Genomic DNA, 22,161 nt, shown 5'->3' on the forward strand with positions numbered 1-22,161 from the left:
GACACAGCTCAATGGCAGAGCATCTGCCCACGAAGACGGAGCCCTGAGAGGCTGGAAAGATTTCCCAGCACGAGGAGGGATTGTCACATGTATATTTCAAGAATCCATTCATTAATAGCAGACACATGCTGGCCTCAGGAGTCCCCTGAATTGATTCAGTTGCACTGTAAGCACATCCTTCCTGCTGCAAGTCCATTTGGAAACAAAGAGCACACGTGTACAGGAGAAATGTAAGAAATACAAGCACAGTGCTGAGTAAAATATACAACTACCAGGACCCAGGACCCCAGGCTAGACCACCAAGGCCCAGAACCCCATGTTAGACCACCAAGACCCAGGACTCAATACTAGATTACTAGGGCCCAGGACTCAATACTAGACCACCAGGGTCCAGGACCTCAGGCTAGGCCACCAGGATTCAGGACCCCAGGCTAGACCACTAGGAACCAGGACTTCATGCTAGCCACCAGCACCCAGGACTCCATACTAGACTCTTCAGAAGAGCCTTTTGTTGTAACACAGCTGTCTCCGTACCTGTGTGACAGTGCTGGGTGTCTCCTCTCCCAGGGAGCCTCTGCATGTTGGCCTCAGCCCTGAGCAAATTGTTTGCCCAAAGAAAACAAGAGCTTAATTGACGTTTAGTTGGGCATTTTCAATCTACAGTCTCTGCGCTCCATTCTTGGCCTTTATCTTTGAGATTCTGGACCTGTTCTGCCCCTGTCAGCACAAATGGTCAGCATCAGAAGGTGTTTGCACAGCGTGAAGCAGCTGCACCCTCATCTCCATCCTGTGGCCATGGGTACAATGTGTACCATTATCTGCAAACAAGGAAACTGAAAAAAAAGATAGGTTGTGGGGGGTGGAGAGACAGCTCAGCTGTCAGAACTTGCTGTCCTTGCGGGGGACCCAGGTTTGCTTCCCTCACCCCTGTGGCAGCTCACGACCATCTGTAACTCCAGCTCTAGCATCCAGTGGCCTCTTTCGGCCCCTGCAAGTACCAGGCATGCACATGGCACACATGCACATAAGCAGGCAAAACATTAATGCTCATAAAATAAAGGACCTTCTGGGATCAAGGAGCCAGCTCATAACAGAGCTAAGCGTCTAACCTGGGTGCTGCCGATACCATGCCTGGCCCGCCCCACCCCCACAGAGTCGGTACTCTCTGAATGACAATTTTAGAGGCATGAAGCTACTTATCAATGATTCAGGGAGGGAAAGACAAGAACCGGTGTCCTGCCTCTTCTGATAGTGCCTTCCTGTTTGCTGCAGAGAAAGCTTTGCCTGTCCCCAGCCCTTTCAGATCTCAGGGTAGCCACTATGGTCCCTGCAGTCTCAGCTCTAGCTGAGGTCGGCGGACCTTGTATGTGGAACTCCGGTCTATGTTCAGGGCGCTGCCTCTCCTCCACCTCTCCTCGCTTTTACATATGCACACGGCACCAGGGTTGCCGCTCTGCAGAGCAGTAGCCACATGGGCCTCCCTCACCCTCCTGTTTATTTGAATTCTGCTTGTGATTACTTCAGCCTCACAGCCTTGCTCTCTTCTCACCCTTCTCACAAAGTTTTGACATTATTAAAAATAATAAGTCATAGCCGGGCACTGTGGTGCACGCCTTTAATCCTAGCACTCGGGAGGCAGAGGCAGTGAGTTTGAGGCCAGTCAAGTCTACAGAGTGAGTTTCAGACCAGACAGGGTTACAGGGTTAAGACTCAGTCTCAAGAACCATACAAATAAACAAGCTAGAACCAAGAATGGGCTGGCGGGAGTGGGTAACTATCTAGCCTGGAGTCTGAAGTTGATCCCCAGGCCCCACATTGTGGAAGAGAATTCCCAAAAGTTACCCTGATCTCCGTTCATTACACACACACACACACACACACACACACACACACACACACACACACACACACACGTGCCCACAGACACCTACGTATAAGGAAATAAAAGGCAATAACCTTTTTTTAAACCAAAAGCCTGTGTGTGTGTGTGTGTGTGTGTGTGCGCGCGTGTGTGTACATATATATGAAAGAAAGGACAGAATATTGCCTATTTCCACCACTACAACAATTCTAGAGATTGACCTCTTGATAAAACATTGGGTTATTGCTTTTCCTGTGTGTCTTTTAAGCATCCTTTTTAGTAGATACATAGTATTCCTTAAAGAGGATGTAGCCAGTTTGTCAGGAGTGTGTGTATCTCTCCAGAAGGCCTGGCTCACCGCCCCTCCCAGGAGGACCCTAGTGAGGAGAGTGAGTAATTGGGTAGTCTGGGGGTGGGAAAAGGGTGGGTTATGTTTGGTACATGGTATATGTTAGCTCCAGGGGGGCCATTTAGAAGGCTGGAAAATTACAGAGTGCTCATACCCAGCCCACATCTGCCAACAAAGGTCACCTACAACAAATCCTGGAAAATTATCGCCTTTGTGGTCAGAGCTTCTCAGACAGAAGAAAAGGACACAGGACCCGTGTGTCTGAATAAGATCGCTGGGACGATGGTACAGCTATCCTCAGGCCTGGGGGGTGGGGAGGGGTGGCCCGAGGAGAAAGGTTTTCCCTGCCTCTCTCCTGCACACCATCTTGGCTGTTCAGAGCTCAGTGGCTGAGGTGCCAGGAGGCAAGTTCCTCCAGGTTGTTACCTCAGCGAGAGAGGGTGACCCAGGTCAAGATGATACGGAGGGTGCTGAGGGGACCATTTCTTTGGTGTAACTCTGCCCCGAGACACCTCTGGCACCACACACACACACACACACACACACACACACATATAGACAAACATACACAAAAGAGGTGAAAATAGGGGTGCATTTCTAGAATGTTGCTGGCCTGGGGTTTCAGCACATTTGGGGATCCCTGCTCCTGTGTTGGTGAACTGGCTCCTTGGAAGGGCCTCCGCTCTCCTCCTGCCAATCACAGGAATTGCTATGACAACTGAAGCCAGGTTGCTGATGCTTCACTTTGAAAATACCCTTCTCCAGATCTCAGAATCAGACACAGTCGGGGTAGAAGATGTCCCACCCCATGCCCAGCTCCCAGAGGACCAGACCACCACAGCTACAGGGTCTCATGTCCATGGTCCAACCTCTGTTTAACAAAGACCCAACAGAACACATGCCTGGGGGCCACACCCTGTCACCTTCTGAGGTGCCCAGCTCAGAGCTGAAGTCTCCAGCAGTTCAGCAGAGCCTCCCTCACTTTCAGATCTGTGCTCTGAGATCCCCGGGTGATGTCGTCAGAGATCCCCAAGGCGACATTACCAGAGACCTAAAAGGAGGCTCAGGCACAGTGAGGTCCCTGAGGGAGTTCTGACCCCACTCTACCAACGCCTCACATAGTCACCTGAGCCTCAGACCGTACATCCAAAAACAGGGCGACAGCGTGGCCTGACTAGGCACATGTGAGGAATAAAACGTGTTAAAATCTAAATCCATGAAGGTCACTCAAGCTTCAGTGAGAAGAATGTCACAGGCTAATGACTCGGGCTTTTAAAAAGTCTAGCTGTCACCTGCTCTTGTGCTGATAGTGGTGGTCGGTGGCGGCCGTGGGGATAGGGTCGACATCTAGTGCCCTAGCAGCTGTATAGGGCCTCTCGCGTACACAGATGCTCAAGGATTGGAGAGATGTCTCAGCAGTTAGCAGCAGGAGACCCACGTTTACTTCCCAGTACCCATGCGGTGTCTAACAACCATCTACCACTTGTGTTCAGGAGGATCTGATGCTCTCTTCCCGCCTCTGGGGGCACTACACACACATAGTGCACAGACATATACACAGGCAAAACACCCATACACGTAAGATAAAAATAATTAGTTTTTTTAAAACTCCTACCTCAATTTATTCCTTTAAAAATATTACAGCCACACGCCAACCTGTGAATGGACTGAGTGGGTGTATTTTGTTGTCTTTTTGGGGAGCGAGTTCTGGTGGTCCAAGCGGACCCTGAACTAGCCAAGGAGGATCTTGACCTTCCGCTCTTTCTCCTCTAGCTCTCCAGTGCTGGCATGGTAGGCCTGTGCTACCATACCTGGTTTATGGAGTGCTGGGCAAACTCCCTAAGCCGCATACATTCCCTTCCTTATTTGGAAGTGAAAGCGCTTTTCCACTAGCTGGTGTGGAAGCCTGGACACTTTTGCAGCCTGTACTTCGTGGCTCCAACAGGCACTGGCAACAGGCACTGGCCGTGCTGGAAGGCAGCGGCAGCCTGGGTACCCTCTCTTGGCATTGGTCCTCTCCCTCATGCCATCCGCGCTGGACTTGTACGGTCAGCATGTGCTGGTGCTTGCAACCCCATCCATATCTGTCATCTCAGCCCCTAGGAGATGGAGGCAGGAACAAGGGTTCAAGGCCAGTCTGCAATACATGCGACACTGTCAGAACAAAAGAACTGAAGGTGGTAGCTTTCAGTTTATGGAGATATAAGTAGATTCGTTTGCTAGGTTTTATTGCATTTTCCTGTGTGGTTGTGTATGTGTGCACACACAGATGTACTACATACAGCCCGTGTGTGAAGGTCAGAGAACAACTTTCAGGAGTTCCTGCTCTCTTCTATTGTGTGGACACTGGGAACTGAACTCAGGTCATCAGACTTGGCAGCAAGCTCCTTTACCCTCTGAGCCATCTTGTTTGCCCTGTGTATTGTTTTAGATGGAGTTTCATTCTGTAGTCCAAACGGGCCTCAAATTTAAAGTGATCCTCCTGTCTCGGCCTCTTGGGTGTCGGGATTACAGGCATATGTTGTGATACCTTGCTAATTTTTAAACATCTTTATTGTACAAGTTTCTTTAAAAAATTTTTTAATATTTTGCATGTTTGGCTGGGGGTAGAGACTTAAAAGACAGCACTTGCACGGAAGTCAAAAGGTGACTTGCTTGAGGTTGGTTCTCTCCTTCCACTTTGTGGTTCCCGGGGGTTAAATTCTGGTCATCAGGTTTGACAGCAAGCACCTGGGCCTACTAAGCCATTGGCTTTAGACTAATTATTTTTACATGTATTTAGTGTGTGTGTGTGTGTGTGTGTGTATTGTGTATGTGTTATTGTGTGTGTCTCTGTTTGTGTGTGTCTTTGTGTGTGTGTATGTATGTGTGTGTGTCTGTGTGTGTGCATGTGTGTGTGTCTCTCTCTCTCTCTGTGTATGTGGGTGTCTGTGTATCTGTGTGTGTGTATCTGTGTGTGTGTATATCTCTCTGTGTGTGTGTGTGTGTGTGTGTGTGTGTGTGTGTGTGTGTGTGTGTGTGCTTGCTATAAAGGGCACATGGGGACCAGGGGACACTCTCAGAAGTCAGTTCTCTCTTCCCACCATATAGGTTCTGGGGACTCAGATTTGGAGGCAACTGCTTTTTCTGCTGTGTCATCTTGCCACCACCTAGACTCATTTTTTGCCAAAGCAAAAATGTTGTTGTCCTGTTTACTGAGTACCTTCTGAGTCCTGATTTATAATGGACCAGAAAGACACTAAAACTGGAGTTGCTTGCAATGGCATTTGTCCTTGGGCTGAGCAGCTACCATCAACCTCCAGGAGGGTGATGGTCCAGTGATGTCAACCGAGAAGAGCCAGAGGCAGATGACCCACCTCACAGGGGAGGCTTTCTTTGGGTATGAACACCCCCTGCAGTCAGTGGGATAAACAAAAGGAGCCTCCTGACTAAGGAGGCTTTGCATCCTGGACTCCCTGCTGCCTCTACTGTTGCTGGAAACAGTGGCCAGGGTTGTGCTCCTGCAGCCAGCCATGTGGAGCTGGTTTGGCTCTGTGACATCGTGGGCAGGCATCTCGCCAGAACACACGAACCTCACTGAGGGTCATGGATTTGGCTTCTCTGTAAGCCTCCTGTGTCTCTCTGTGTCGTCCTGTTGTTGACCCTCTGTATGTCTCTAGGCCCTCATTGCTTCCTTTAACGGGGTCACATGAGGGTCTCTTTGCTGCCTGTACCTCAAAGGAGCTATCTACCAATACAGCCACATTCAGAGTACTGGGACCCGGACAAAAGATGTGGGCACAGTCATGCCTGACGTGGGCCTCAGAAGCCTGTGAGCACATCCTGGCTGTCCATCATCAGCTCCTGTAGACTTGAGGAAAAGAATTAGGCAGAAGGATGATGAAGGGAGCTCAGAAATGATGATGATGATGGTGATGGTGGTGGTGGTGGTGGTGGTGGTGGTGGCGATGATGGTGATGATGATGATGATGATGATGATGATGATGATGGTAAAGGTGAGAAGTTCAAGTCTGAAACCCAGCACTGCAGTAATCCTTCCAAGCTGCTCTGCCATGGTCCTGGGCAACAGGAAGTCCAGGATTCTGTAGTAATAATTTTTGGAATTTTGGTTTATTTTAAAAACACAAAAATATTATAAGAATACATTTCAACCCAGATGAAGGGGCTGCTTTGCAGCTCCTATGACTTGCCTCATGCTCTGACAGACATGTTTTGCCAGCTGCAGATAGTGTGATGTTTCTGCAATTGTGTGATGTTTGGAATTCTGGGAACTTTTCAGATGGTTGGTGTATGTGGTGGTTTGAGTATGTTGGCCCATGGGAAGTGGTGTGGTCTTGTTGGAGGAAGTGTGTCACTGTGGGCTTTCAGGTCTCCTAGTGCTCAGGCTCCACGCAGTGTGAAAGAGACTCTCCTCCTGGCTGCTTGCAGAAGACAGTCTCCTCCTAGGTACCTTCAGTTCAAGATGTAGAACTCTCAGCTCCTTCTAGAGCACCATGCCTGCCTGGATGCTGCCACGCTTCCCACCATGATAACAATGGAGTGAACCTCTGAACCTGTAAGCCAGCCCCAATTAAAGAGTTTATAAGAGTTACTTTGGTCATGGTGTCTGTTCACACAGTAATGAAAACCTCACTAAGACAGTGTATAAATGCTAGGATCCCAAGAGGTGGAGTTGGTGGTTGTTGGTAGTTCTGGGGGTTGTTTAGTGGCTGTTGGTAGTTCTGGGGGTTGTTTGGTGGCTGTTGGTAGTTCTGGGGGTTGGTTGGTAGTTGGTCATAGTTCTGGGGGTGTTGGTTGGTGGCAGTTGGTAGTTCTGGGGGTTGGTTGGTGGCTGTTGGTAGTTCTGGGGGTTGGTTGGAGGCTGTTGGTAGTTCTGGGGGTTGGTTGGTGGCAGTTGGTAGTTCTGGGGGTTGGTTGGTGGTTGTTGATAGTTCTGGGGGTTGGTTGGAGGCTGTTGGTAGTTCTGGGGGTTGGTTGGTGGTTGGTGGTAGTTCTGGGGGTTGGTTGGTGGCTGTTGGTAGTTCTGGGGGTTGGTTGGTGGCTGTTGGTAGTTCTGGGGGTTGGTTGGAGGCTGTTGGTAGTTCTGGGGGTTGGTTGGAGGCTGTTGGTAGTTCTGGGGGTTGGTTGGAGGCTGTTGGTAGTTCTGGGGGTTGGTTGGAGCTGTTGGTAGTTCTGGGGATTGGTTGGTGGTTGGTGGTAGTTCTGGGGGTTATTTGGTGGTTGGTGGTAATTCTGGGGGTTGGTTGGTGGTTGGTGGTAGTTCTGGGGGTTGGTTGGAGGCTGTTGGTAGTTCTGGGGGTTGGTTGGTGGCTGTTGGTAGTTCTGGGGGTTGGTTGGTGGCTGTTGGTAGTTCTGGGGGTTGGTTGGTGGCTGTTGGTAGTTCTGGGGGTTGGTTGGTGGCTGTTGGTAGTTCTGGGGGTTGGTTGGTGGTTGTTGGTAGTTCTGGAGGTTGGTTGGTGGCTGTTGGTAGTTCTGGGGGTTGGTTGGTGGTTGGTGGTAGTTCTGGAGGTTGGTTGGTGGCTGTTGGTAGTTCTGGGGTTTGGTTGGAGGCTGTTGGTAGTTCTGGAGGTTAGTTGGTGGCTGTTGGTAGTTCTGGGGATTGGTTGGTGGTTGGTGGTAGTTCTGGGGGTTGGTTGGTGGCTGTTGGTAGTTCTGGGGTTTGGTTGGAGGCTGTTGGTAGTTCTGGAGGTTAGTTGGTGGCTGTTGGTAGTTCTGGGGATTGGTTGGTGGTTGGTGGTAGTTCTGGGGGTTGGTTGGTGGTTGGTGGTAGTTCTGGGGGTTGGTTGGTGGCTGTTGGTAGTTCTGGGGGTTGGTTGCAGTGTGTTAGTAGTCATGCTCAAAGAAGAAACAAAAGAAAAGAAACTAGATTCAGTTCTCTCTCTCTCTCTCTCTCTCTCTCTCTCTCTCTCTCTCTTTTTCTCCTATCTAGTGTGATAGGAAGAAAAACCAGGGGGGAGAAAAGGTAGGAAAAAGAAGAATCCACAAATTAGCCAAGATCAGGGACTACCATGGGGCATGAAAGTTAAGGATAAAAATGGATATTTTGATCTCAAATGCTGTAGAGAAAACAGTAGGGGATGAAGGAATGAGTGTTTCCCCCAAAAAACAGCAGCAAAAAAATAAAATAAAATAAATTTTGAAGCCTGCTACTGCTGAGATACCCCACTCTGCTCCCAGAGTGAATTTCTATTTTTTATTTTTCTTTCTTTTTTTCCCCTTCATATATACTGTTTTTTTTAAAAGAAGGTTGGAAGAATGGCTGAATGGTTGGGAGAATTGCAGGTTGAAATGAAGGGGCCTGAGAAACAAACAAACAAAAGAAACAAACAAACAAAAAACCAAAATGGCTGAAATGAGAAACAAAGGGAGGCCACTATCCTCTCTTTTCTGAAAGGATTGCAGAGTTGTCAGTGCAACTGGAGAAGTTGTGGGTGAAGGAGAAGCTCTTGGGGAGCAAGGAGCATTAGAAAAGAGAGAACAAAAAAAGCTTAGTCCCAGTGACTGAGCAAGACAGCAGGCGTTTCCTGCAGGTTTCCCAGGAGTCATACAGTATATGCCTGCCTGCTAATACTATACAGCAAGGTTATGACGAGATAGGATGGCGTCCTGTAGAAATGATAGTTCGAAAGCATTTTTAAAAGGTCACAATCTCATATGGGATGCACTTGCTTTATGTGAAACAAATTCTAAATAACTGGGCAACTCAAAACAGAATTATTCTCCAAGACTGGAAGGGATTGTAACAGCTGTACTAAAAGCTGGTCCACAGTTGCAGTGGTTAACATGGTGGAGGGAGGAAATTGAATATTGAACAGTGAAACAGAGTGAGGGGAATGAATATAGTAAAAGACCCAGTTGCTGAGTGAAGGACGGTGCTCTGATATACAAGAACAAATTCAATTTGATGGCGTCACTGTAGAACAATGTTGTTTAACAGCTTTCAGAGTTTCGGACAAAGACAAGGAGCTCAGGAGAAACTCTGCTTCATTTACAAAGATTATACAAGGCTCTGGAAAAGGCTTCAACAGACTTTTTACAAAGAGTAGTCTCAGCTGTGAACAAAGCCATATCTGACTCTGACACAAGACAGGTGTTGATAGAGAACTTGGTGTTAGAAAATACAAATACCAAAGTAATTAGATTATTTTTTTTTTTGGTTCTTTTTTTCGGAGCTGGGGACCGAACCTAGGGCCTTGCGCTTCCTAGGCAAGCACTCTACCACTGAGCTAAATCCCCAACCCCAAGTAATTAGATTATTAAGGGGGGCAGCACCTGTGGATGAATGAATAAGGGATATAGTTGATGTTGGTTCTAACATGTATCATGCTAACACCTAGAGGTCCCCAATATCAAAATGTCTGGTACCTCAATTGCAGGAAATACGGTCATTTGCTAAGAGTTATGACAAAGCCACTAAAGGTGTCAGATCTCAAAGTGCCCTGTGCTTTCACTGTGGGAAATTTGGTCATTTGCAACAAAATTATGAACAAAACATCTTTAAGGGTAATGTTTTTTCCTAATTATAAACCAGAAAGGAGGCCTCAGCTTCCAGGGGTGTATAGGCAATGTGGCAAGGGCTGCCAATGGACCAATGAGTGTAGGTTCAAGGGAGATATTCAAGATCATTTCTTACCATCAGACAGCCTTCAGGGCCTGACTCAGCCCTCCCACATGCACAGCAAAAATTACTAGCCATTTCGCCCAAGTAGCATGCAGACTGGACAAGCTTCACTCACTTAGAGATTTAACGCATACTTCTGCAGGTATGCAGCTCTAGACTTGGCCACAGAAAAACATCTTACTCTACCCCCCCCCCCCCGCAAATCAATGTTGTAAAAATAGCTATTGGAGTTTATGGTCCTCTGCAATCATCAGGACTGTCGGGATGGTCTTGGGAAGGAGTGGACTGACTTCCTGAGGATTCATTGTGCATTCAGGAATTACAGATGAAGATCTCAGAGGAGAAATTAAAATTATGGCCTACATAAGAAGAAAGATGCAATTTAACACAGGTGATGGAATTGCTTAGCTGCCGCTTCCCTACATCAAAGGAAAAGCTGTTTCAGTGGAAAGAAGAAGAGGTCTCCCAAAAACCCACTAACCCGAAACATGTTCATCTTATTGCAAACGTCTCTGTTATAATTTCCTGGTACACGCAGCACAATTAACGGCTTGAAGCAGGAAGGTGGAAATGTAGCGACAATTTTGGAATTTTGGGTTCTTAAAAAAAAATGGAAATATTATAAGAATGTGCTTTTATTTTAATCCCAAATGTAGGATGTGGGCTGACAGTCGGAAGGAGATGACTATGATTTGCCTCATGCTATAGCAGAGGTGTGGTTTTGTAGCTACAGATAGTTTCTGCAATTGTGTTGGAATTCTGGGAACTTTTTAGAATATACATTGCTAAAGCCCCCAAGAGGCAGGGTTGGTGGTTGGTGGTCATTCAGGGAGCTTGGTTGTGGTTTGATAATAGTTGTGCTCAAAGAAGAAACGAAAAAAAAATTAGATTTGGGGATTCTCTCTCTCTCTCTCTCTCTCTCTCTCTCTCTCTCTCTCTTGATAGGGGTGAGATGGGGAAGGATAAAGGATGGGGAAAAAGAGCCCACAAAGTAGCAAGTTCAGCCACAGGGCTCCTTAAAGGATGAAAACACCATAGGAACCAATGCTTCAGGAACTGAGAAAGGAATTTTGCAGACACTTAAATGTGGGTCATGGACAGCAGTCTTCTTCCTCTGGTTTTGCAGAAGACAGAAATGGCTTCAAAACGGGTGTCTCTATGATCCCTACTAGCCATAGAGAAGTCATTTCTGTGGTCTACACTCTATTTTCTAATATATTTTCTACCTATCTGCATTAGTTTTATGTGATAAAATACCCTAACAATAGCAACTTTGAGAAAGGGCTTGTTTTGGCCTACAATCCCAGGTTACAATTCATCGTAGGAGAGTTAAGGCAAAAACTTGAAGGAGCTGGAGAGAGAAACCAGTGCCTAAATGCTTATTTGTGCTTAACCCCTCTCAACAGCCCAGGGTCCTGGATCTAGGGAATAAAGTCTCCAACAGTGGGATGTGCATCCCCACATGAATTAAAACAGTCAAGACACAGGCATGCCCTCAGGTCAACCTAGTTGGTCCATCCCTCATTGAGACTCTTTTTCCAGAAATCTACATTGTGTCAAGCTGTCAGTCAAAATTAACCCTTCACACCATACGGCCATAGAGATGGCGTTTGCAGTGGCTGGAGAGGTGGCTCAGCAGTTAGAAGTGGGTACTGCTCTTGCAGAGGACTTGAGTTCGGTTCCCAGCGCCTGCCTTAAGCTCTAGGAGATCTGATGCCCACTCCTGGTCTCCAGGCACCTGCACTTGTACACATACCACACAGAGGCACACAAACATGTAATCTATGAATAATGAAAATGAATGTCTTCTAAAGAGATGTCATTTGGAATTCTCACCAGAGGGACTCTTTGACTATCATTAAGCTCCTGGAAAGTCAAAGTTGGGAGCTAGTGTTCCTCTCATCCCAGCCAGACACTAGGCCCCTTGGCACGGCAGCCTCACCTCATGGCCATCTCTTTATAACATTGTAAACACTACTAATAGTTGAGTGCATAGTTGAGTCCAAAAAAAAATGGCACCCTTGCCTGTTGTATCTTGGGCAAGCTAGAGGCCTGCCCCGTGTGACCTGGCCCTCCCTACTTTTCCTTATGCAGGAACCCAAGCTCAATAATAAACCAATAAATCGTATTGTCTACTCTCCACTAAATTCTCTGCTAGGTACATAGGCTGTTTGTGTGTCCCTCCCAACCTGTCTCTATCTGATGGACAAGGAAACGGAAATGTAGCATGTGGCTTGCCGAAGGTCCCAGTGAGGTGTGGTAACTGGGTGGACCCAAGTCCATGACTGCAGGCCTGTGGATTGGTCGTCGCATCCCAAAACATGTGTGGCTTGCTCTGTCTCTCTGAGGCAAAGTGGCACCCCTGGTGTACGGATGCCCTCAGATCCCCAGTAAGTGCTCCAGACCTCCCCTCCACCCTTCTCTCATGCCCAGAGCAGGCCACTTCTCAGCTGCCAATCCTCAGAGAGCTGAGGTTTCCCTCTTAACTTTGGTTGTTTGGCTTTATTTTAGCTGTTGGTTTCATTTGGATAATTCTGATTTGGTTTTCTATCATGTAACAGAGGATGGCTTTGAACTTCCAGTTCCCAAGAACTGGGGCCACACCATGTCAGCTTGTTTCTCTGTCTTTAACCTCCTACATCCTTTAGAATCCAAGTTTGTTCTCTCCTGTTGTGGCCTTAGGTTGGTCCCTTTAGCTCCTCTGACTATTGCCCTGTCTGGGTCTCCTCTTTTCAATGCATACGTATGTCCATACACATGTGCGTGCACACACATAAGCACACTTGCACACACACAAATGCACACACGCACACAGCTCACACAAGCATGTGTACATTCATATTCGCACATGCATGCACATACATACACTCACACATGCACACTTACATACACACTTATAAACACACACACACACACACACACACGTGCGTGCGGGCGCGCACTGATGGCTATTCTTGCAATTCCCTTTTAAAATCGAATGAAATTCTGGAAGATAAAAATGTCACCAACCATGTTCATCACCTGCACTGCTGTTGAAATCTCCTGGATTTTCTTCTCCTTCTGTAAAGTCATTGGTGGATTTGGTTCTCTCTTACTCCAACCAACGAGGGACAGGCCTTCCCATCTTAGGTATCTGTGTCACTTGGGAGTATGTCAGAGATTCATGGGTGATCTCTTTGGCCCCCTTTCTCCCTCTGAGGTCTCCTGCCTCAGTGCCTCTGTGCAAGCTGCTGGTGGCCCCATCCAGATGCTGCTGTCTCCTGAGACCTTTGACCCACCCCACTCACCACCGAGCCTGCCTTCTCTTCCCTTCCCTTGGCACCCCACTCCCTCCGCCTGCTGTTTATTCTATTCTTTGGCACTCAGTTCCATCACACCGTAACATACCGTGTATTGTTTGCGGTTTGCCCTCCATCTTCCACACTTGGCCATAAGTGCCATGGAGCAGTGAACCATTTGGCTCACTGATGACTCTCAAGGTCCTGGCACAGTGCCTGGCAAACTCTAGGCCCTCAGGAAGTGTTTAATAAATGGGCACCAGTTCCTCATGTGCTCCTAGGAGGCCTTACCTACAGCATCCCTGAATCTCAGTGCCCTCTCTGCTGACTGGGCATCTACTCAGACCCAAAAACGCCTCCTCTAAGAAGCCCTCCCCCCTTCTCCCAGAGCTTCCTGGCTTCACGTAGCATCTCCTTTGCAGTCATTTCCATAGGTAACGCCTTCACTGTCACTGTAGTACTGGGTCCCCTCTACTAGAGATGAAGATATAGCTTAGTGGTAGAGCACTTGCCTAGCACATGCAAGATGGTAAGTTCAATCCCCAACACTGCAAAAGGACAAAAGCAAGAACCCCCACTTTTGCCCAGAAATGTGAAATATTTATAAAATCATACAGAAGAAACTTAAAATGAAAATCATATCTTCAGCACTCAGAGATATGCTCCCCATAGGAAGAGTGCTTCTGCGCACACAGCTGCACATACGCCGAAGAAAGTAGACACTGGCATGCACATTCTCCTACAAACATAGTGAACGGCAGCCAATGGGTGCTCCCTTGGGACAGTGAGGACAGAGCTGTTTGGTGATGGGCGAAGACAACTCCTCAAAGCCAGAAGCTAGCCTGGGGCTCACAGAAGGGCTCTGCTGCCTTGTGACTGGACAGAATTTCTACCAATGACCATAAAGGAGAGAGCTAAGAACAAACCCCACAACCCAGTCCTAACATAGACCACAAGATGAGCGTCCACCAGACCAAGCAACCAAGCGAGTGAGAGTGCTCTGTGGTTCCCGTCTGCCTTCTAAGAGTGATCGAGGCTTGCTCCACTCTGTGGCAACAACATTCAATCCAGAGCAAAGCCTGCTTGCTGCCTTCAGTCTTCCCCCATCCTCAAAGTCAAGCCCAGATCACAGAATCAGCCCTTGAAAGGTGCCTCCTCACAGATGCGCCCCCATGGTGTGCAGGGAGCTCACAGTGTGCCTGCAAAGCCAATTTGTTCAGCAGGTGCTTTCCTGGTGTCTTCGGTGGTTTGCCAATGTTACTGATCACAGTCGTCCTCCTTCCCTACCTTCATGTATCAAAAACACCGTACATATAGAAGCAGTTTCAGCCCAAAGACCAAGAAAGGCTTTAGAAACTCGTTAAAGGAATGCAACTCCATCCAACATGGAGGCCGTGATCCTGGAACAACATCTGCTGGTGACTGACAGAGTCAGTTCCAGGAAGAATGTCAAAACTATTCCCTCGGGGTGGGAAGAAGCCTGGAAAATTGTGTATCCTCAGTAGCCCGACAGAATGGAAAAACACAAAGGGCTAAATAAGACTTCAGGACAATCAACCACAGAGCAGCCACAGACACCATGACACTTCAGGACTAGCCTGAAGAGAAGAAGGTACTGTTTGGAGGGCCAGTGAGATGGCTCAGAGGATAAAGGCATTGCTGCCAAATCTTAGGATCTGAGTTCAATCCCCAGGACCCACACATTAGAAGGAGAGAATTCACTCATACAATTTGTCTTCTGACCTCTGCACCCAGGCCTAAGTATGCTATACCCCACCCAATAAATAAATTGAAAAATAATGTAATAAAAAATTCAAAATGTGCCACATGCTGATGGGTCCATTCACAAGGCAAAGAGTGCAGGAAACGCATCACTGATGGTCAGGGAAAACAGTCAGAGCTCAGACAGATAGAACAGAGGTGACACTGTCAGGCTGTGCTTCCAGAAAACCCACGAGGTGAGGTAGTGTGCAGGAGGCACAGTGTTCCAAGGGGTACCTCTGCTCACTAGGACAGGGAAAGGCTGCTCAGTGAAGGAGGAGGAACAAGATTTTGGAGGGCCCTGTCCAGTGCATTATTCTGTGACCTTCACCAAGGTCGCTGAGAGCTCCAAGTCTTGGCCCCTGTCTATTCAATGTCCTGTTGCTATGACGAGACACCATGATCACAGCAACTCTCACAAAGAAAACATTTCATTGGGGCTGGCTTACAGTTCAGAGATTCAGTCCATTATCAAAATGGTGGGAACCATGATGGCATGCAGGCAGACATGGTGCTGTAGTTTTTACATTTCAGCAGATAGCAGGAAGAGAGAGTGACACTAGGCCAGGCTTGAATATTGAAACATCAAAGACTACCCTGAGGGACACACTTCCTTCAATGAAGCCACACCTACTCTGACAAAGCCACACCTCCAAATAGCACCATTTCCCTACTGACCAAGGATTCAAATCTATGAGCCTATGGGGGCCATTCCTATTCAAACCACCACAGCCCCCATGTCTTCCACACAGAAGACAGCAAGCCAAGGTAGCATCCTGACCACAGCAAACCACTGCATGATGCAATCAGGTATGTGCTCTGAAACAAGATCACAGCTTCAACCTTTTACCTGGGGGATGGGGCAGGGTAGAGTTCAAGAAGACAGTGGAAAGACTTTGGGTGTCATAAACTATGCCCTGTGTTCTGTGTTTCTTCTTTCATATGCATTCCTTTCCCAAGCCTGTGTAATGACGCTGGATTGCACCTCCAAAAGCACTAATGGGGTGCTAGGCCTGGGGTTCCAAAGGTTTCATTCACTCCAAGGTTCCACCTACTTCCTGTACAACGACTGGTCATTGGCTCTCCTGCTACAGCCACTGAGAGCAGAATTCAAACTTAGAACCAGCCCCGTCTAGGTCCTCAGCTCAGCCACAACAGTTCCACCCCTGCTGACCCCTGCCAGGCTCTAAGCTGACACACTGTGAGGTGTTATGGTAGTTCTTTGATGGACCTGTCTGCCAGCCTCTGGATGGGGCATGTCAGCAGGTTGGCAGGGCAGACAGGGATTCCTTGTGAACCCTCCTGGGTATTTCTCTGGATGCTGCTTTAAAGCCGTGAGTCTGTTCCTGTGACTTCTTGTCTTCTTGTCTACTATGAACAGCCAACAGGCCACCGTCTGTGGGAGTTGCTGACAGATGTAGAACACCATAGTCAAAAAAAGATCAAGGCTGTATATCTCTGTAGGTCACTGAGGCATCCCGGCAGCTAGCTTTTAGGGGCTCTGTCCTCTTTCTCCCTAAGCACTGAAAGAATAAAGATTTTAAACTAGCTCCCACTGACCCTGCTGTGAGGACAAGTGCACCTCACAGCAAAGAATAACATAACAGGTTTTGGGGATGTAGCCTGGCTATAGCCACCACAAACCATCTGGCCTCGATAAGGCCTGACTGAACAGTCCTGAGAAAAACAAGAACTAGGGTCAGCTTGCCCCAAAAGCAGGGTGGCCTAGAGTTGAACTGAGCCCAAGTTAGAGCGCGTGTGCCAATGTGAACAAACCAATGAAATTGCTTTGTGTGACTGTTGCCAACTGCCTATGTAATTTTTCCCTATAAATCCCTTCCCCTAATTGGGCTCGGGGTCGAATCCTCTGTCTCCTGTGTGAGATACGTGTCGTCCCCAGAATTCTGGTTCCTCAAATACACCTCTTGTTTATTACATCAAGACCGGTTTCTCGTGAGTTCTTCGGGGGTTGCTTCATCTCGAGATTTGAGTGGGGTCTTCCCTACCCCAGTGGTCTTTCAGCACCATGCCTCTCCAGCCTAGGCACAGAATCCCTCAAGGCAGCCCAAACCTACACAAGGTGTCTCCTCGTATGGAAAGACCTGGCTGAATGGAGTTGAACCTTCCACGACTTCTTTCTCTTCTAGAACCATTGTGTTTAGAGGGGCTGCTTTCTCCCATCCCTTCTCTGTTTATCTGAGGGGAAGCTGGAGTCTTTCTGGTCATCCCTGGAGCACCATCAGAGTATTCTAAAATGGGAAGATCAAGGAGCAGGGCTTAGCAGACAGTAGGACAACTTTGCAGTCAGCTGCTCCTAACTCTGGGCTCTTACTAGCCACACTTCTGCCTCAGCCAAGAACTTGCCTGGTTTTAGGTTCTGTCTCTGCCCCAAGTCTTGGGACTGAGGCTGGGGTTCTGCTCTCTTGGTGGGGGTGCAGGAGGGGTGGTGATCTCATCCTTGAAGGGGATTAGTCATCAGAGAGACAGGGACAGAGCTGGGGGGTAGGGGGGGAAGAATAGAGCCTGACTCTATGTAAATGAGTCATCTTCCCTGCTGCTCCACAGGGCCTGCATTTGACAGCGGCTCCCCAGGAGAGGTTGTGAAGCGGGAGCTACCCGGAGGCAGGAGTAGTTAACCGGCTTTTAATAACTCATTTTGTTGAATGATTTCTGGTGAGGAGAGAAGAGTTTAATCCCAGAGACAGGCACAAAGTGGGGGTGGAGAACAGCCCCAGCAGGAAATCTATGCCAGGGCACAGAGCTCCAGGGAACTGCTTTTTGCTCACAGTTTACTAAAACCTTTCTCAGGTTGAAAAGTGCTGGCCTAGCTAGAGGCTGGGCTGCAGCGCAGAGGTAAGGAGCCACTTCGCATGTGTACATGTACAAGGCCTCAGATTACATCTTGGTCACCAAGGAAGAGAAAACACAGGCCTGCACATCAGTCCCACTTCCCAGCCCTCAGGCTCCTGACATTAAACAAAGAAAGTCATCTCCCAGGTCCCAAGGCAAGCAAGTCGACCTAGGATGATGGGAAGCAGTGCTTTTGTCCTGTGACTGGCTGGCTCCTGCCTCTATATCCAGTCACCAAACACTGGAGTGAGACAGACACGCACCCCTGTATCCACAAGGAGAGGCCTAAGCCAGACACTCCTGCTTTCAAATTGGCCCAAGCACAAGCAGCAACTAAGATGGACCAGAAGGCCTCAGTCTCAGCTTTCCTACCAACATCTCTCATCTATCTACCTATTATCTATCATATATCATCTATCTACCTGTGTATCCTATATCATCTATCTACCTGTGTATCCTATATCATCTATCTACCTGTGTATCCTATATCATCTATCTACCTGTGTATCCTATATCATCTATCTACCTGTGTATCCTTTATCATCTATCTACGTATCATCTATTCTGTATCATCTATCTACGTATCATGTATCCATGTATCTACCTATCATCTGTCCATTTACCTACCTGTTATCTATCTTATCTCTCTTTTGGGATTGACCACGCTGGTACTTACCTCTCCATGGACCTCCCACCCAGCAGAGAGGTCAAAGCTGGAGGGGAGCCCAGAGGTGAAGCTGAGACTCACTGAAGGGAAAGACAGGTCCATGATGAAGCCAGACTGAGTTTGTTTCCAGTGCCCAGATTCCTAGGTGATGTTTTAAAGTGCACTTTCCTCACACGTCTGCCCTGAAGTACATTAGCTATGACATAGGGCCCACGTCTGGCCCAAGGTGTTTCCCACAAGACCATTCTACCACTCCCTAGCCCCCGTGGAAACTACATTCTCCTTCTGTGCTCATAACCACAGTGAAAGATTGTGGAAAGGGAAAAGCAGAGGATACAGAGAAGTGTTTTGTCCATGTGACCTCACTCGTAGAGGGAGCACAATGCCCGTCCCCACAGCTCCTGCCCTCAGCAGTCCATGAAAGGTGCCCACGTCTTGGGAATGGAGACTTCCTGACTTTCTCTGAGACATCTAGAGTTTTTCATTCCTAGAAAGCAGAACCGCATATCATTTTTCATGCAAGTTGTGAGGTGAATAGAAGCTTCTCCCAGCATTCTCCTTTTCTTTTCCCCACAGATTCACAAATTCCAACAGCCGCTGTATGCAGGCACCCGAAGGCTGACCAGTTCATGCACCCCAGACCCTGTGTACAACTCCTAGGCCTTTCTCAGTCCCGGAGTCTGGCTACGATGCTCTTGAAATTCCAGTCTTCAAAACTGAGCACGATCACTCCCTCCACCCACTGGGCTTTCCCTGTCACCCCCCCGCTCGCCCGGGGGCGGGGGACTTCCTTCAGGAGGCGCTGCTGTGGATGCACCTGGAGGCTGGGACTGTCTGTAGCGTGTCCAGGTGATGCCGCTGTGTCTCTAGAGCTAAGCACCGCTGCACTGGGCACAGCCTCCTTGTCTTCCAAACTCTCGCATGTACCACTCTCTTCCCTTGCCTTAGCCCAAGTTCTTCCAGCTACGAACGTTATTGCATGTTACTAACTTCAGCATCCTCATCCGTTGGATGGATCCCTCTTATGAGTCTCACAAACGGGTATGATGGTAATCCCCACCACAGTTCATCCGATCAAAAGCACCACACCATTCAGCGTGGTTACTCCCAACTGTGTATGTCATCACACATACACTCTGTCATTGCTTGTAAGACGCATGACAATTTGAGACATGTTAAAATGTAGAAGGCAGGGAAAGCCGTGAGCTAAAAATCAAGGAGACCTGTTATGGCGAGAATTAAATGGATGGCTAAGTGTGTAGCGCTTGGCATAGTGCCTGGAGTCGTGTGGGCTCAGCTGAGGCCTGGGGTCCTTTGCCTTCCTGGGGTGCAGCCTCTGTGGGCTCTTCTGTCAGTAACCTTTCCTAGCCCTCCTTGGCTCTCTCAAACTCGTCAGGCTTATCAGGATAGGTGGTTGTCCACCCAGGAGAGTGACACAGCAGGCTGACAGGTTGCTGCGTGAAATGCCAGGTCTGCAGCTTGTGCCTGGGAAGTCTCTGATCCTGTCTTTCTCAACTGACAAGACTTCATCCACGGAGCACTGCCTAGAACCTCTTTCCTCTCTCCTTTTCCTTCATTTTTATTTCATGGTGTTGGTGTTCTGCCTGCATGTGTCTGTATCTGTGTGTATTGTGTATCTAACTCTAGATCCCTGGGAACTGGAGTTTCAGACAGCTGTGAGTGGCATGTGTTCTTTTGGGACTATGACCCAGGTCCTCTGGAAGAGCAGCCGCGCTCTTGCCCACTGAACCGTCTCTCCGGCCCCCACCCCTCTTTCCTTCTCTTACAGAGTCAGGCTGCATTCCATCCACAGTGCAGCCTCTCACTTCACAGCTCGCCCCACATCTGCTTCTCTTCTACTTCCAGACAAAGAGCCTGAGCCGAGCCCATCCTCACATCAGCCTTGGAATTCTTGAGTATTGAATTAAATTTGAATTTAGCCAAGCCAATTTAATTGCATGCCTGTAATTCCAGTACTTGTAATCCCGGCCCTCAAACGGGAACTGCAGAAAGTTTGAGGCAAGCCTAGGTCACAGAGCAAGACCGCCTCAAAGTGTCAAATGGGACGGTGCCGTTAGACTTCCTAGGGAAGTGTCGCCCAAACAGGTGGGACCAGCAAATCAAAACGTAGGCCCCACAATCCCAGTCCTAATTCACACAGGGAACTGTCTTCTAGTGAAAACATTCCTGCAGTGGAAATTCTAATTAACTACCTAGAGCTGGACAGAGTCCCGTCAAGAAATCCTTCAAGATGCCTACTGACATATTTAACTTAAATTTAGCGTCGTACCGACTTCAGCTGTTGTATAGCAGATTCATTTGGAGATATTAGTTAAAATGCAAGTTACCGAGTCGCCCCTGGAGTGGGCCATTGCTGGAATCTGCACTATAGCCATACAGCCAGCTGCTGGAGCACCCCGATGGTTAAATCATCCTGGAGAAACTCTTAGTGGCACTTTTAGTCTCAAGAGAATGCCAGACTGAACTATCAATTCTGCCCCTTTCCCCAGAGTCAACAGTGCAGCACCTCCTGGCAGAAGGTCCTGGGGGGTAGAGGGTGGGGGTAAAGGGACAAATCTCCCACTGCCTAATGGCAAAGGTGTCACAGGTCCTGGGGCGGCACAGCCTCTGACAAGTGGGTCCAGCAAGCACCCCTACTTCCACATTAACTCCTTGCCTGTGTTTCAGGCAGGGTTGTGGAGTGGTCACACCTCTTCACAGAGTGGCTGGATAGGAAGAGAGTGTCAGTGTCCTGTGTGTCACACAGAGACTGTCACCCAGGGGTACATGATGCCCATTAGCACTGTTTACCCTGTCTCGGTCCCAGGCTCCTCAAGCCTTGAAGGCCTTGTCAGCAGGGCCCCATTTGTGAGGACAGCAGCCTCACAGTCCTGTCACCGTGATATGCTGGAGGCCTGTTGTCACCTAGGAACAGAGAGGTCCACAGCCCCCCAGTACCATTGCCCTCCCAAGTACTTGTGCTGAGTATAAACCGAGAGAAAGCCACAAGAAGACTCCAGCACAGGTTCTGGCCCTACTGTGTGCAGGGACAATAGGAACAGGCTGCACAGATAACGCTGGTATTAAAGGTCACCTATCTGGTATTGGTCATCTTGCTGGAGCCCTTGGGAGTTTTGCTGTCCAAAAAGAAGCCAGATCCACACCCTAAATCCAAGCGCTAAAGGAAGGCCTCAGTGGAAGCCAGTGAGGCAGACGTGGGGTAGGTTGTGGGGGTTAGGTATCTGCCCCCCCACTGGAGGGAGGAAGAGAGACAGGCTCAGCCATACGGAGCAGGGTTGGCCTGTCGGATCCCAAGGGAGAGATGGGTACCCTGCCTGTGGTTATCCAGGAGCAACAGACACCTCATATGCTGTGCCCAAGCGCTGGGCCAGCTCAAATCTAAACGACCAGCTTATGTCATCCATGCAACCGAGGAAGAGCGGTGGTGCCTCTCATGTTCAGTTGAAGGTGGTGGCCATGGTGCAGGAGAAACACAAAGACAGAGTCATGACACTTAGGGCTAACGTTGTTCTCTACGCCTCCCCTCCCCCCAGCCGTGGGACCCCAGCAACTGTGGTTTCCTCTGAGGAGTGGGGCCTGCCTCGTTACGGGTTACAGGGACACTGTGGGCGGATACACACTGTGTGTGGCGGATACGCCAGCACAGAGGAACGGGTTTGTTAAGTGGACCGACACAGAGAGCAGCTCCGTTTCCTTCTACTGTCTTTAAGAACTTCCTTCTGCTTCCTAAACAGCATCTTCCACAGACACCAG

At 48.6% G+C, this 22,161-nt stretch overlaps 1 protein-coding gene across 2 annotated transcripts in view; it reads left to right on the plus strand.

The window, feature by feature from the left end:
- Positions 1 to 22,161, plus strand: part of Kcnk12 (potassium two pore domain channel subfamily K member 12) — a 51,642-nt gene that overhangs the window by 21,654 nt on the left and 7,827 nt on the right. The window contains exon 2 of one of the 2 annotated variants that reach the window (XM_039112871.2): positions 18,964 to 19,236. The exons of the other annotated variant lie outside the window; for it this stretch is intronic. Within the exon in view, the coding sequence (XP_038968799.1) occupies positions 18,964 to 19,236 (273 nt within the window). The remainder of the gene's footprint in view (positions 1 to 18,963; positions 19,237 to 22,161) is intronic. 2 annotated transcript variants of the gene reach the window in all.

The sequence above is a fragment of the Rattus norvegicus genome, chromosome 6, assembly GCF_036323735.1.
Source record: "Rattus norvegicus strain BN/NHsdMcwi chromosome 6, GRCr8, whole genome shotgun sequence".
Classification (NCBI taxonomy): Eukaryota; Metazoa; Chordata; class Mammalia; order Rodentia; family Muridae; genus Rattus; species Rattus norvegicus.